The 14,393-nt window shown below is 43.3% G+C and overlaps 1 protein-coding gene across 2 annotated transcripts in view; it reads left to right on the top strand.

Moving 5' to 3' along the window:
• The first annotated feature begins 4,046 nt into the window (after positions 1 to 4,046).
• YWHAZ (tyrosine 3-monooxygenase/tryptophan 5-monooxygenase activation protein zeta) overlaps positions 4,047 to 14,393 on the top strand; it is a 32,411-nt gene continuing 22,064 nt past the window's right edge. Inside the window, exons 1-2 of one of the 2 annotated variants that reach the window (XM_019925048.3) lie at positions 4,047 to 4,424; positions 7,297 to 7,601. In XM_019925048.3, coding sequence (XP_019780607.1) covers positions 7,308 to 7,601 — 294 coding nt within the window. In that variant the 5' untranslated portion in view covers positions 4,047 to 4,424; positions 7,297 to 7,307. Of the gene's footprint in view, positions 4,425 to 5,918; positions 6,272 to 7,296; positions 7,602 to 14,393 lie in introns of those variants that run through there. The other variant, XM_019925047.3, reaches the window with a different exon arrangement.

Here is a 14,393-nt window from a genome sequence, read left to right as displayed (position 1 = left end):
TTTTTTCTTTCCCATTTTCTCTTTTAAAAAAATCTTTACCATGCTTTGGATTTGCCAATGACATCTACAGACATTATAGTGCTAGCTCTTATAACAGATAAATCCTAAATCTCAGTGGCTTAAAAAAGAGAAGATATCCCTCAATAAAGTCCAAAATGTTCAAGGCCGACTTTCATAGACTTTCAGGGACTCAGGCTCCTTTCATTTTACAGTCCCTCTCCTCTAAATCCTTGAAATCCTCTCCATTTCAGGTGGCAAAGAGAGGTGCGTTAAGGGACCTAATAAAGGTTCAAACAGGGAGGTTTTTATGGACCAAGGCCACAAGTGAAGCACATCACTTTGGTCACATCCTATTAGTTACTGATCAGGCTCGTGGCCACACCCAATTGCAAGGGAGACTGGGCAATGGAGTCCAGCTGAGGCTCTGAGAGAGAAAAATAGGCTTGGTGAATAACTAGTCTGCCTCTACCACAAACTCTAGGCTGTTATTCCAACAATAGATAATTGTGATATAGAGCACTATGTGTAGCTCTCTCCTTACTCTATCTCTTACTTATTCTTGCAATAATCTGATGGAATTGGATATTAGTATGTCCAATTTAGTAGCCTAAGGTCATGTAGCTCTGAATGACAAACGAAAATTTGTATCCCATTCTGACTCCAAAGCCCACTGCACTATGTTGCATTTCTACAATTAAAGCATAATGTTGAAGTGAGATTATAACCTGACTGAATTGTGATTAAGCTTAAAAGATCATGTAACTGCCACATCATCAATAGAGTCCATCCTGTGAGATGTTTTTCCAATTAAAACGATGGACTTACACTAATTCACCTGAACGCTTTCCCATTTTAATGTATAACATAGATCTGAGGAGATCTTTGCAGTCTCTTGTACAGGAATGGAGCAATAATCACTGCCCTACCACTTACGGCTCCTTTGCGCTAACATATTAACAAAGTTGCATTTCCAGAGTGAACACCTTTATACCTCATACTTTTCAAAGATTTTTTAAATATATGGTTTCATTTTATATTCACAACCCTTTGAAGAGCAGATACATCAGATATATCCATCTACAAATGAATAATAATAGCTAAGTTAGCAGGGAATGCTGCTAGACACTATGTATATAAAATACATAATATTGTATATATTATAATAAGGATAATTAAGTATAATATATATCTATAATATACATCACTTATACATTATTATATTATACATATGTATATCTTTCACATTTTAAGATACTCATATAATTGCTTATATGATACCTTTATTATACATTTATATATGTATATATATGTATGTGTATACATATATCTTCATTTATTTATTTTAAAAAATATTTATCTATGCATTGGGCTGCACTGGGTCTTAGTTGTGGCATGCGGTATCTTTAGTTGCAGCCTGTGGGATCTAGTTCCCTGACCAGGGATCAAACCCCGGCCCCCAGCACTGGGAGCACAGAGTCTTAGCCAGTGGACCACCAGGCAAGTCCCCTATATATGTCTTCATTTAATCCTCAACACCATTTAATGAGTTAAGTGTTTTTATTACCAGTATTTTATTGATGAGGATATCAAGGCACAGAAGGTTAAGCAACTTGACGGAGGCAACAGAGTTGAGCAGTGAAGAAAATAAAAACAGGTTAGGCTACTACTCAAAGTCTCTAGTAATTGTCCTAGAGTTCAAGTTCATAGGTTCTATTTCTTCGTTTTCAATGATCCTTGCCATATATTATTCCTATTCCTCACAATACGTATCAATTGGGGCTTTCATGACATTCCCTATCCTTGCTCCCCTGCAACTCATTACACTTTATTCAATGAGCATGTTGATCTGAGTATGTAAAACCTAATAGCTCCTGTCGTTTCACCAAAAAGCCTTGCTGTTTAAAGCAGGAGGCAAAAACCTAACTTAGCTGTTTCCTAAGGTAAATCCACAACTTATTTATGTAGAGAAATCCCTAAACTTCCTCTAAAACAAACGGCATATATTCTATCTAGACATGTATTTGAGATATTAAAGAAACATCAGTTTTTTTGGGGGGTGGGGAGCACGTGGTTTACAGGATCTCAGCTCCCCGACCAGGGATTGAACCCAGGTCATGGCAGTGAAAGCCTGGAATCCTAACCACTAGGCCACCAGGAACTCCCATCAATTTCCTTTTAAGATGTTTTAAACTTAGTATCTTCTGTCAAATTTCTTGTGCCTAGCACAAAACTGGAGACAAAAAAAATTTTTTTTTAAGAAATCTTTTGAAATATTAGTCATTTTAAGTGAGTCACTCCCTAAAAGAATTTGCTTGGGAGTCAAAGAAAGGTGACTTTAATATCCCAGAAACAAAACCCTGATCAATTTGTTCATCCATTCAGCCTACTATGACTCTGTTCCGATGGGGAAAATAAAAAGCACTGAAATTGAACCGGTCACTGGAAAACTCTCTTCCTGGTTTATCTTTTACTATATAAATGCCAGTTGGAACTTCAGGCAAAACGTCATTTGTAGAACAGTCTTGTGGCACAGACAATGTATCCATCATACAGAACAAGACAAGGTGCTCGGAAGAACCAGGTGCTGGACGAAGGAGGAAACATTTTATGTGTCTGCTACCGGTAAGTTCAATCCTCTGCGGAACTTGAGGCTGAACTCCTGTGAGGCTCCACTCCTGTGAGGCTCCTTTGTCAGCTGTGCCTAAAGCAGGGCCCTAGTAAGTGCTCAGTAAAGAGATGTTGGAAAAGTCAATGAGGCCAAGATGGAGTTTACACATGGGTAGTAGGAAGAGCTCTGAGTTCTATAAACTCCAGACGACTTTTGCAACTGGTTTTGCAGGTCAACCAGGCACTAATCTCTTCTAAGCTCTAATACATTTAAAGGAACACGGATCAGGGACATTTCACACTGTGAATTCATCTCTTAGAACTTCCTTAAATTGACTGGGTGGAGGCCCTACCGTTTTAGGTTGGCACGTTAATGCGGCACCTGCAATTTCCGCCCTTCTCTTTCCTCTCTTCCTGGCTCCCGGTCCCTGCTCCTCGCCCTGCCTGCGGCCCACCGCCAGCTGGGTCAATCCGGGCCCCGGGAACCTCCGAGTCCCTAAAACCTTGCTTCAGGAGAAAATACGTAATCATCATTACGTTTTAAACCACTGCAGCATGAGGTCTTTAAGTGAAAGCTTTATTTGGACACAAAAATGTAACCTACGAGAAACGAGGCAATACGGTCAAACCTCTTTCTTTGCCTCCCTTCTTGTTAAGGCCTCCCCGGCCACCTCAAAGCCTCCATCTAAGGAAGCTGTCTTTTCCCCTCGGAGGTTGTAGGCTTTCTGAGAGCCTCCTTCCAGGCCTCAGCTCCGCCCGCCTGCCCCACCTCAGCCCCACTTCGCGCCCACCCATTGTCCCCTCGCAGCTGTCACTGCGCGCTGATCCCCAAATTCCGATTGGAAAACCATCCCGTCGCTCAGCCCACCCTCTGGGACCGGACGCCTCACTCTCTGCCGAGCCTTAAAAGGCCTCCGGCCGCTTTCCCCGAGCCAGCAGGTAAAGCCGCGGCGGCGGAAGGGAGAAAGGGAGGGGCCGCGCGCCCCGGTCGCCCCGCCCGGCGTGGGGGAGCGGCGGGCTAGCAGGCTAGCGCGCCACCACGCCCCTACCCGACCCTCTGACCGCGCCCTCCCACTACCCCAAGTCCAGATCCGGATGCTAGCGCCGCGGAGCCGCTCTCGTAATCCCGCCCCTCGGATGGCCCCGGGGGCAGCTACCACCGCGAAACACGGAGGGCGGGGCGGGCCAGGCGGCTGGGAGGTGGTGGTGGGGGAGGATGTGAAAGGTCCCGGATGTTGCTGAACGGGAGCCCCTTCTAGAGGGAGTAACTGGCGCAGGCGCAGAAGGATCGCACGAAAAGCTACGGTGGGGGTGGGGAGAAATTGCCTCCTGTCTGGTTTAGAAGAGTGAGCCGGCGGAGGTAGCGGGGGGATCCGAAGGGAAGGCGAGTAAGGGGTGGGGGTATTGGTGGCCAGGAGAAAAAAAAAAAAAAGAGCTTCCTGTTCAGGCGCACTCAGGACAGGAGTAGAAAAGCTGGAAGCCGAGCGGGCTGGGGAGGAGTGTTGGGAACGGAGAGGACGCGCGCTCCTCCGCTCGCCCTCTAGTGCGGGCGGGCAGGACGGCCCCGCGCTGGGGAGCGGCGGTTGCTCTGGGCCCCCTGAGCTGTGGGCACCAATCAACGGTTGCCATAGCAGCGTTTGACGTCATCGTGCGTGTGGCGCCCCTGCTGCCGGGGCTGGTGATTGGAGGAAACCCCGTGTCTGCGGAGCGGCTGTAGCCTGTGAGCAGCGAGATCCAGGGACAGAGTCTCAGCCTCGCCGCTGCCGCCCAGAGACCGCTGAGCCCCGTCCGTCCGTCGCCACCCACTCCGGACACAGGTAAGGGATCCGGCCGCCGCCGCCTCGCCCGGCTCCTTCCTGTCCCCGGCCAGCCTTCCGAAAGCGCGGGGGCCGTCCCCGCTCCGCATCCCTTCAGCCCCACTCGCCCGGCGGGAGCGGCGCTGGGCTGAGGCGGAGTCTCCTCAGGCGGAGACGGGCGGCGGCTTCTCTTCCGCTGGATTCGGGCGGGCGGCTAGCGGCTGCTTCGGGCTACTTGCTTCCGCATCGGCCGCGATGAGCGCCCGGCCCCGGTCCCGGCCCCCTCGGTGGGAAGGGCGCCCACACGCCAGATCCCCGGGACCCGCCCGGTCGCCGGTTCCCGGCCGGCCGAGGCACCGCCGGCTGCGATCCTTTCCCACCGCGCCCCCGAAGCTCCCTTTTCAGCGCCTCCCCGCTGCTCGCTTCCGCCCGAGATAATGACTCGGCGGCTGCGGGCATTGCAGTGGCGCAGGTGAGGCCGCCCCCTCCCCGCCGCCTCCCCCCTCCCCTGCCTCTCCCGCCCGCTCCTCGGCGCAGCCTCCGCGCCCCGCGCTGCGGTGGCGGCACCCAGCCCTCCCCCACCCGGGTGGCGGCGCGGCGGGAGGCCCGGGCACCGGGCTGCGAGCCGAGGCGGCCCGGAAGCGCCCGCCAGGTAGACCTGGGCGAGGCTGCACTTCGGGCGAGTCGGCTCCGGGGTGGGGCTCGCCCGCGACCCAGAGCCGAATTTCCTGGGTTCCGCGGCGGGGGGACTTGAATATTCCTGGCGGGGTGGGGGATGGGCTGGCTTTCTATGTCCGGGTGGAGGGGGGCTGGAAACCCAGGTAGGGATGAGGATGGGGAAGACGGTGGGCCGCGCGTCTCGCTCGTTCCCGCGGGGACTGGAACTGAAGGGTCCTGGTCTGGGTGTGTAGACGGGGACCCCGCTCTGCGGGGCGGGTGAGCCAGAGCATAACAGCCGGCGGTGGCCCTGCTCGCCTGGGTGTGGCTCGCCCCTCCCCCACCTGCCGCAGCTGTCGGGTCCCCGTAGACTAAGTGAGCACCCGCGGTGGCCGGTGGCGGACGGACGCCGGTGGCAGAGTGGGGTGTGTCCGCGGCCGGCTCGTCTGGTTCCGCTTCTGCGGGCGGCGCTGGCGTCGGTGCCCTCGGCGCGGGCGGCTCCCCTCCCCGGCTCGGGCGGGGGCGTGCGGCTCCTCCCTCCGGCCCCGGTGGGGGAATTAACACTCGGCAGTAGGTTGGGCTCCTTGACACAGATCCGCCATGACAAAGAGGGAGACTCGGGGACCGAGCGGAGGCACCAGCTTGGGCGGAGCCAAGGAGGGGGGTTGCGGATGGCGCGGACGGAAGGGTTTGCACTTTAAAGTCGCAGTTGGCCCGTTTTCGTTTCACCCACCTCGACGTCTTAGGCCGGCTAAGGGTTAAATGGGTGCGGCCAGTCCTTGGAGCGCTGGTTATTCTGAGAAACCTAATCCATTTCCCGCTTGCATCCGAGGAGTTGGGGAGAGAAACCTTTGTACTGGTCTTAGATAATTTTCATTAGAAGCAGCGTTAGTCCGAGAGCATTTTTGAGTTCCTAGGGGAGAAATTAGTAATTTCAAGAAGAGGGGAGAAATTAGTAATTTCAAGAAGAGGGGGGTGGAGAGGTTATGCGATCACAAATTTTAGTTTTCGTATTGAAACAGTCTAGTTCCCATTCAAGCTCGCTAATTGCTTGTTCAAACACAGAGGACCTGTGCCGATTTGGTTTTTTGAAACAAAAAGTATTGTGGGATTTCCCTGGGAAGGTAAAGAAAGGGAGTCATTTCCTGTAGTGAATGACAGTGACTCTTCTGTTCATCATAAATCCTGTACCCTGTGGGACCACTGTATGGGTTAGTATCTTTCTGTGCTGCTTTAGGACCTTTCAAAAGGATATATTAAGGAATAGTAAAACGGGGGAAATTGAAAAGTCGAAGGAGCTTTAAAATGAGGAAGAATTAGGAAGTTACGATATAAGGGCAGCTCGGGTGATAATGTATTAAATTAAATTTTGACTACTAGGAACAATGCAGTAATTCTGCATTTAAACTGAACAGTGACATCAGAAACACTGGTGACACCGGGAAGCACTTAATAGATACATTTTAGTGCTCGCAGATAGTAAGAATCGAAGTTCCAGGATTCATGGGTGTTATTTTTTAAGCCTGTGTGCATATAACAAGGTACAGATAAATGAAGCCTTAGGGTCAGTTATGTATTGATCCTTGGTGGTGGTTTTACATTCACAATATATTAAAACAAGCAGTTTGGTCATTTCTCCCAGAAAATTGGCATGCTACGATCAGCTGTTGCAAAGATCAGTGGACTTGGGGTGGGGGGGATACCAACTAAAATTTAAACCCTCCTGACAAGAGTAGCTGTTACCAAAGTAAAAGGACATGAATTAATTCAACTGACAGGTATCGTGATTCTGGGAGTGTGATAGTGTAATGTTCTTCATAGGTGGTGTTTTCACTAAAAGCTGCTTAATTTTGGATTATTTAGTGATATTTGAAACTGGAGTTGAGATTTTGACCAAGTAAGATAACGGTTGGTTTTTAAGGCCGCCTCTCGGTGAATGTGCTTTAACCTTATGTGAAATAAGGATCCTGAACAAAGATGAGGTAATGTAATTTTAGTTTTGCTAAACCAGTGTTAATGGCTTTAAATGTACCCTCTGCATGCTGAGCATGCCAGTATTTTTTTTCTTAGCATTCTTTTGTGAGGCTGCATTAAATTTTTCGTGTAAAGAATCTTCCATAGGTAATTAGGTTTGAGGTGTTAACATAGCTTGTTTACAAAAGGTATAATTTTCAGTCTGTTTGTTTTAATGGAAAAAAAAATATCTAAATGCTACTTTTTTTTTTTTTCCCGGCAGAACATCCAGTCATGGATAAAAATGAGCTGGTGCAGAAGGCCAAACTGGCCGAGCAGGCTGAGCGGTATGACGACATGGCGGCCTGCATGAAGTCTGTAACTGAGCAAGGAGCTGAATTATCCAATGAGGAGAGGAATCTTCTCTCAGTTGCTTATAAAAATGTTGTAGGAGCCCGTAGGTCATCTTGGAGGGTCGTCTCAAGTATTGAGCAAAAGACGGAAGGTGCTGAGAAAAAACAGCAGATGGCTCGAGAATACAGAGAGAAAATTGAGACCGAGCTAAGAGATATCTGCAATGATGTACTGGTGAGAATCAAACCATTCAGTTTAGCGTCGCTATGATATAGAGTTCCTGTAATGCATATCAGTTAGGTTACTCTCAACTTTTTCTTTCTTTGGTTTTTCCTTTCCTTTTGCAAATGGGTTGTTCTAGATTTCCAAGTCTTTCAGGGTGTCATTACAAAAAGATGTTAAAACAGTTGTATACGGTAAATGCAAAGATGATTATCAATCAGTTCAAATAGATTAGTAGTGTGTTTTGTTCTAATTGAAAAGGTAAAGTAATTGTATATCGCTTCAGTTATGGTTAGAATATTTGTAGTAGTTCTAGAGCTGATTTTCTTTAAAGTACGTATATGGATGCAGGAATTTTACATACCCTGTTTTAGGTGCGATGTAATAGGAGACTCACTGTAGACTTAGTAGCCTTCCCTGGATTAGCCACTATAATGTTAATGTAATGAGTCAGCCATGCGGAAAACTGGCTTCACAGTTGCTTTTGCCTCTTCCTGCGTTTAAGTGTTGGAGGTCTCAACTTTGAACACTGACAACCACAATAAAAGATTATGAAAAACTCAAGCTTGATTTTTCCAGGTTCATTCAAGAAGTATTTTAAGTATTCAGTATCTACTTGTTGAAGCACTGCTTCTCTAAATAGCTTAAAAGAATTGAACATTACATTTTGGTTAATTTTAAAATTTTCTTACAAATGATTTTCTGTGGCAGAAAAGTTTAAATCTGAGGATAAATTGGTAGACGATCCAACCATTTAGCATGTAACAACTTATATACACTAATACTTTCCCCTTTTAATGAACCATGGTTTTTGGAATAATATTTGAAGTGGGTTTTACTAAATGATTTCTCTTGTATTTCAGGACTTCAGGTTACACATTGGGTCTCAGTATGGCAGGGCTCTGGTATATAGAGGGATGCAATATCCCCATTCCTCTGAAAATCCAGCTGCACTACTTAATTATTTGAACCTTGTTTACGGAAGAACTACTATAATGAGCGATATAGGATTATTTCTCATGTTGTGGGGTTTGGAGTTTTTGTTAAAGTTATAATGGTATTATGATTCCTTTATACTAGTCTGAGACTAATGGAATATCTTCAGTTCCTAAATTATGAGTATTTTTCTTAAATGATGATTTTCTTTAGGCTATCTTTTTAAAGCACAATAATATTTTTTATCTTAACGTGGGCGCCAGTCTTCTTGTGTGGTGTCTGTCTTGTGTGTGGTTTGTTTTTGATTGCTTACTTGAAATCTTTACATTGATAGCTATCATTCATTTCTAAGATGAGAAGGGAGTTCTGGCTTTTATTGATACTAAATGACAAATGCTCATCTTGTGGTTTGCTAAGGTAATAAGAATATTTAAAATTTGAAAATATGATGTTTTCCTATAATAAAAAACATGTTGGGCTTTTCCCACCTTGCTCTGTTTACTGATTAGCACCTGTGTACGTTACTGAGTTTTGTTCGCTCTGATATTTTTCCTCCGATTATTACACCTAATAGATCAAATAATTTTTATTTTGGTTTCAAAGAGTTTGCTACAAGTTATAATTTCCCTTAAGACAAAAGTCAATTTTAGGAATAAGTGGGGGACGCAGTAACATTTACCCTCTATTTACAGCTTATTTGAGATTCCAGGTAGGTATCTGCATGTTTTCCACACAAGAAGTATAAAAGGTCCTGTCATTGTGAGGATTTTCCTAGGAAAAGACTATAGCAGTTTTAACTTTACTTCCCTTTGGTTTCCTTATCAAGGAAAAAAAATAGGATCCGTGGGTGAGAATAACTGGATTAATCTCTAAATAGCTTCTCCTTGTTATGATTATTAAGGGGGTTTCATACTGGTCACTACCCATGTTCTCCTTCAGAATAGCACTGGCTTCTTACCGAGTCTAAACGAAATTTCCACTTCGAAAGTATAGATAAATGAAAGTTTAATTCCTTTATTATACAGAAGACTCAGAATCCTAAACAAGCTTTTGCTTCCAGCCTTAGTCTTTTCTAAAGTAAAGCTCCAGTAGTGATCTTTGCATGGCTCATGCCTCTTAACATATAGTAGATACTCAAGTATTTGTTAAGTAAATGAGCAAAAAGCCTTCTTTTGGAAAAGAGGATAATAGAACTAGGTCAGCAGCACTGCTAATTTTCCAAGGCCTTTTCTGTTTCAACTTGGGAAAATTTGATATTTACAGATACTGTGATTCGTTACAGGCAGGCTTCTTTCTTTCCCTGTCATCTTTTTTTCAGGCAGGTCATGTTGACTCTGGAAACATCTTGCATAAAATTCCTTTTCCCCTTTTTAGTAAAATGGAAGAGTAAAATATAGCAGAACTGTTATTTCTCCTAGAGAAAATAATTGTTTGAACTGATTTACTTGATGATTAATGAAAGTGTGCTTAATTATATCTCAATATCTTACTTATAAAAATATAACCAGTTATAATTTTTATTACTCTAGTTTTTTTCTGAACTTTGACTTTTAATTTGAGGAAAACAAGCAGGTAATTCCTTTTCAGAATTAACATTATTGGCTGGTGGCATCAGTGATGAACCAGACTTCATTGTTCTATTGAGTACCTGCATCATACTGGCTAAGAAAATATTCTCTTTCTTCCTACTAGGGGGAACTAACCTCCACGGTTCAAAGTTCTTCTGAAGAGCTCTTTAGTCCATTATTAGGTTACCGCCATTCTGGTTATGGGCACTTTATCAAGTGTTTGCTTAATTTATATCATTTACTTAAGCAGAGAAAGAGCAGTTTGCTTAATTTATATCATTTACTTAAGCAGAGAAAGAGCAGGGAACATGTTACTTTGGACAAAAGTTTTAGAGCATTACTGTGGAAAATGGTCACTGGCTTTATTCTTCACAGCATGGACTTCTCTTTATGCCAAAAAAATTGCAGTTTTCTTCCTTGTGTCGTTAAATTGTGAACTAATGTAGTCTGCCTTTTCTACCAGATCTTAGACCAAAAGCTCTCGTGTTCGTGGGGGAGGGGATCAACACCTCTTCTGTCTAAACTCAAAAGAAGCCAAAAAATTGGGTACTTTATCTGAACATGATGAAATGGAAAATGAAATGAGGATATGCATACTAGATTGAACCTAATTCAAACTCAAAGAAGAATGTAGTGTTGTAAAAAGAGCTCCAGGTTTTGAGTCAAACCAACTTTTTACCATTGAATAGCCGAGTGGCCTAAAGAAATCTTCCATCCCTCAGAGAAAACTGAGCTCAATTAAATGGGAATAATATCTACCCCATAGGGTTGTTGTGGAGAAAGAAAATCAGGTACTCTTAGTGCCCCAATTTATCTCAGTTTTGGGCTTCTGTTTAAAGCAGTGACAATAGTACAAACCTGCCTCTAATAATATAGAGGTCTCGTAACTCAGGAGTCCAAGAATTGGAATTAAAAGATCCAAGAAGCCTTAAAAATTGTGTATTTTTCTAGGGCAGAGGGCCCGTACTGGCCAGCAAATTTTCAAAGGTTTCATTTAAAAATTGAAAGCCACTGGTATAAGGTAAAGAATGGCTTCCTTTCACAAATCAGTAAAATCATGAGTCTGCCATTTGTAACAGTTGGCAACAGTAGTTGTGTGATTCAGTTAACTTGACTGCGTTCCATTTTATTATGCTTCTCTACATTTTTAAGGTGTGGTTTTCAAGGTGTGGTTGCTGGGCACTGGGTTTTATCTCTAGCTCATGGAAATGCCATTAAGCAGGAGCAAGCTAGGAAACCAGGCAGCTTTGGGGTCCTTCCTAGTCTGAATATGTTAACACATTTTTGACCAGAGACAGATTTTGGCCACAGGCGTTAGTTTCTGCAGAAATCCCCTGGTCAATAATGTGTTAATATGTGTCTTAGGCTTTAAAAACTGCTATATAGAGTTTTAAGTTGAAAATCACTAGGCAGTTCACTTATTGGAATAAGGGCTTCTCAGAAGACTTCTGCAGTGTTATATTCATTTTCACTACTATATATATTTACATGTTTTTGTCAATAACTGTTTTTGGTATGTTTCAGAGTACAAAGACCTTATGTGACATAGCAGATAGCAACAGTCCCTTCCAGGAAGGAGTACATTTGATAGTCTTTTTGGGAATAAAATTCAGTAGTCTTTTTAAAAGAGTTTTCATGATAACCATTAAACATTGACCCTGGTGAGGTATTTTGTATATTTGGGAAGTCTGAGGTGTGTGAAGTGTAAATGAAAGAAAATAAAGGAACAAAGAAAGGAGAGGTAGATGTTAGCCGTTTGGTGGGAAGGGGAAGAATAACAGCTTGATCAAGAGCAACAGGTTACCTGTCCTTTTTTGGCATAGCAATACTTAGATAAGAATGAAGTCTTTCCTGCCTGTTCTAAGAGGAGATATAGATGACCTGGAGATGTTTAGTGATTAGATGAGCTGTGAAGATAGTTAAAAGTGAACTAAGAGGAAAAGATGAAAGGATTCAAAATTGGACTTAAAGCAAAAAACCTGAGTAATGGGCTTCCCTGGTGGCGCAGTGGTTGGGAGTCCGCCTGCCGATGCAGGGGACGCGGGTTCGTGCCCCGGTCTGGGAAGATCCCACATGCCGTGGAGCGGCTGGGCCCGTGAGCCATGGCCGCTGAGCCTGCGAGTCCGGAGCCTGTGCTCCGCAACGGGAGAGGCCACAACAGTGAGAGGCCTGCGTACCGGGGGGAAAAAAAAAACCTGAGTAAAATCTTAAAGTAGAGGAGGAACATGCACACTTATGCATCTAATCTGCCCAAGAAAGAGGAAGAAATTGTATTCAGCCCTAGCAGAGGCTTTTGAATTAGAAAGGAGGGAAAATAAAGCTACCTTAGAGTTGTAATAGCGTATGGAGAATAATTCTTATTTTCATTTTTTCTTCTAAAAACCCAACTTTATCAGTAAAGAAATCTTACTGGTAACACCTCAATAGTGGTACAGTAGGAAGACCCAAGTTAGTTGTTTAATTGGAAAGTGGTTCAAGTATGTGTTCATACTTGGTCTAAACATTTATTTTCAATTAAAACAGATGTGTATGTTCATTTGCCCATTGCTAATGTGGAGCTAAGACCTTTTCTTTGAATATGCATAGATCCACAGTTTGGAAATAATTTACTAGACACCCCTAAAATAGATGCATCCTTTACAAAATGCTGTTTGAGTTTGCATAGCAGAGTGAGAACTTGAAAGCTAGAAGAATAATCAGTTCATAATCCTAGAAATATTTTTCTAATCTTTTAGTTTGAATAACCCAAGTGGTGTGCGTGTGTGTGTGACTCTCCTTTAAAAACTAGTCGTTTCGCGCATTCAGCTTAGTTTTCATAGGAACACTTCTTTTCATACTTATATTTCATAACACTTAAGTAACATACCATTTTAAGTAATTATAGCCAAGTATAATGGCATAGTTCGGAAACAAATATGGGACTCTTAATAAGGCTATAACTGCTGATAGAAGCTGAAGGGAGTTCCAGAGAGTAGCCGAAAAACTTATCTGAAGTATTTAGCCCAAAGTCATGGGCATGATTGATGTTTACTTAGGAATGAAAGGCCTAATGTAAAGCCAGTCTATTAGGTAAGTAGGATTTGGTTAATCCAGCAAATTAAGTGATGGTTCATTCTATCAGAACAGTAGGTGGGAACATTGCTTTATTTAAAAGCCTTTTCCAATAATTTTGCAAGAGATTAGGAGAGAGAGGGGTACTGGTTAGATCATGAAGGGTCTACTATGTTATAAATTAAGGCATGTGGGACTTAATGGCCGTATGAAACAGGCAAAGGAAGTGACACCAGATTTTGCCAACAACAAGGTGTGTTGATAGACATGCAAAAATAATTCTGCTCTTATAAAGAAAATCAGAGCTTTTGATTTGACCATTTTTTTGGATTTCTGATCATCCAGTTCTGTTCTTTGGACTAACTTTCTCCTTTTACTAATGTCAGAAATAGATTCTCAGTGCCCTCCATCATAGTTTATCACATTCATATATTAACCTTGGGGTTTTTTTTTTGGAATTGGGGCTTTAACCTGTGAAAGACAGGGTTTTTTTTTTCCCCCATGAATATATTACCTATTTTCATATCTGATGACTGGTTCTACCACGTAGAGGGAGCCCAGTATGTGAAATAGTTCTTCATTTATAATATTAAATGTTATTGGACCATTTAGATTAATTTGACCACAAGTTTTTTATTCCAAAATAGGTGATCTTTGACACATTTATATTGAAGAACATTTGTGTGTATGAGAAATTTTTTAAAAGTCAAAATTATGGGTGTTCTGATGTCAGCTAAGTTAAAAATTAATGTAGTGCATTGCAATTCTAATAAGCATTAGAATTTTTTTTCTAGAATTCCTGAGATATTCCTCTTGTGATTTCATCCTGGTTTCCATAGCTCTTTTCTTTATTATGGTTTTACATTGAGAATAAACACTGTTCTTTAGAGGATTTAGAATTGCTGTCAATTTCAGCGTGCTACAAGCAAGAGTTCATCTTCCTTTTGAAACTACCTGTCCTTTCTAGCCTCTTAATTTTTAGCACATTTTCTAGACTTAATCAAAATGACATCTTGGACTCAACTTTGACTTCATTTTCTGATTGCAAGTTATTGCTGTGTTACCTACATCATAGGTTCTCAACCGTTTACATTGTTGATACTCATTTGTATGATGCACTCCCGTGGGTAGTACTCAGGATTATTTGCCATTGCCATTGTACTAGTTAGTAGTAGTTCTGCCCCTTACTCTCCCACTCAGAAGCATATTGGCAAGGAAGTGATGGTGTGAGGAAGGGTAAACTTGACCT

Source organism: Tursiops truncatus, chromosome 17, assembly GCF_011762595.2.
Source record: "Tursiops truncatus isolate mTurTru1 chromosome 17, mTurTru1.mat.Y, whole genome shotgun sequence".
NCBI classification, from domain to species: Eukaryota; Metazoa; Chordata; class Mammalia; order Artiodactyla; family Delphinidae; genus Tursiops; species Tursiops truncatus.
The sequence above is the reverse complement of the archived record's forward strand: the minus strand, read 5'-3'. Positions and strand labels throughout refer to the sequence as shown.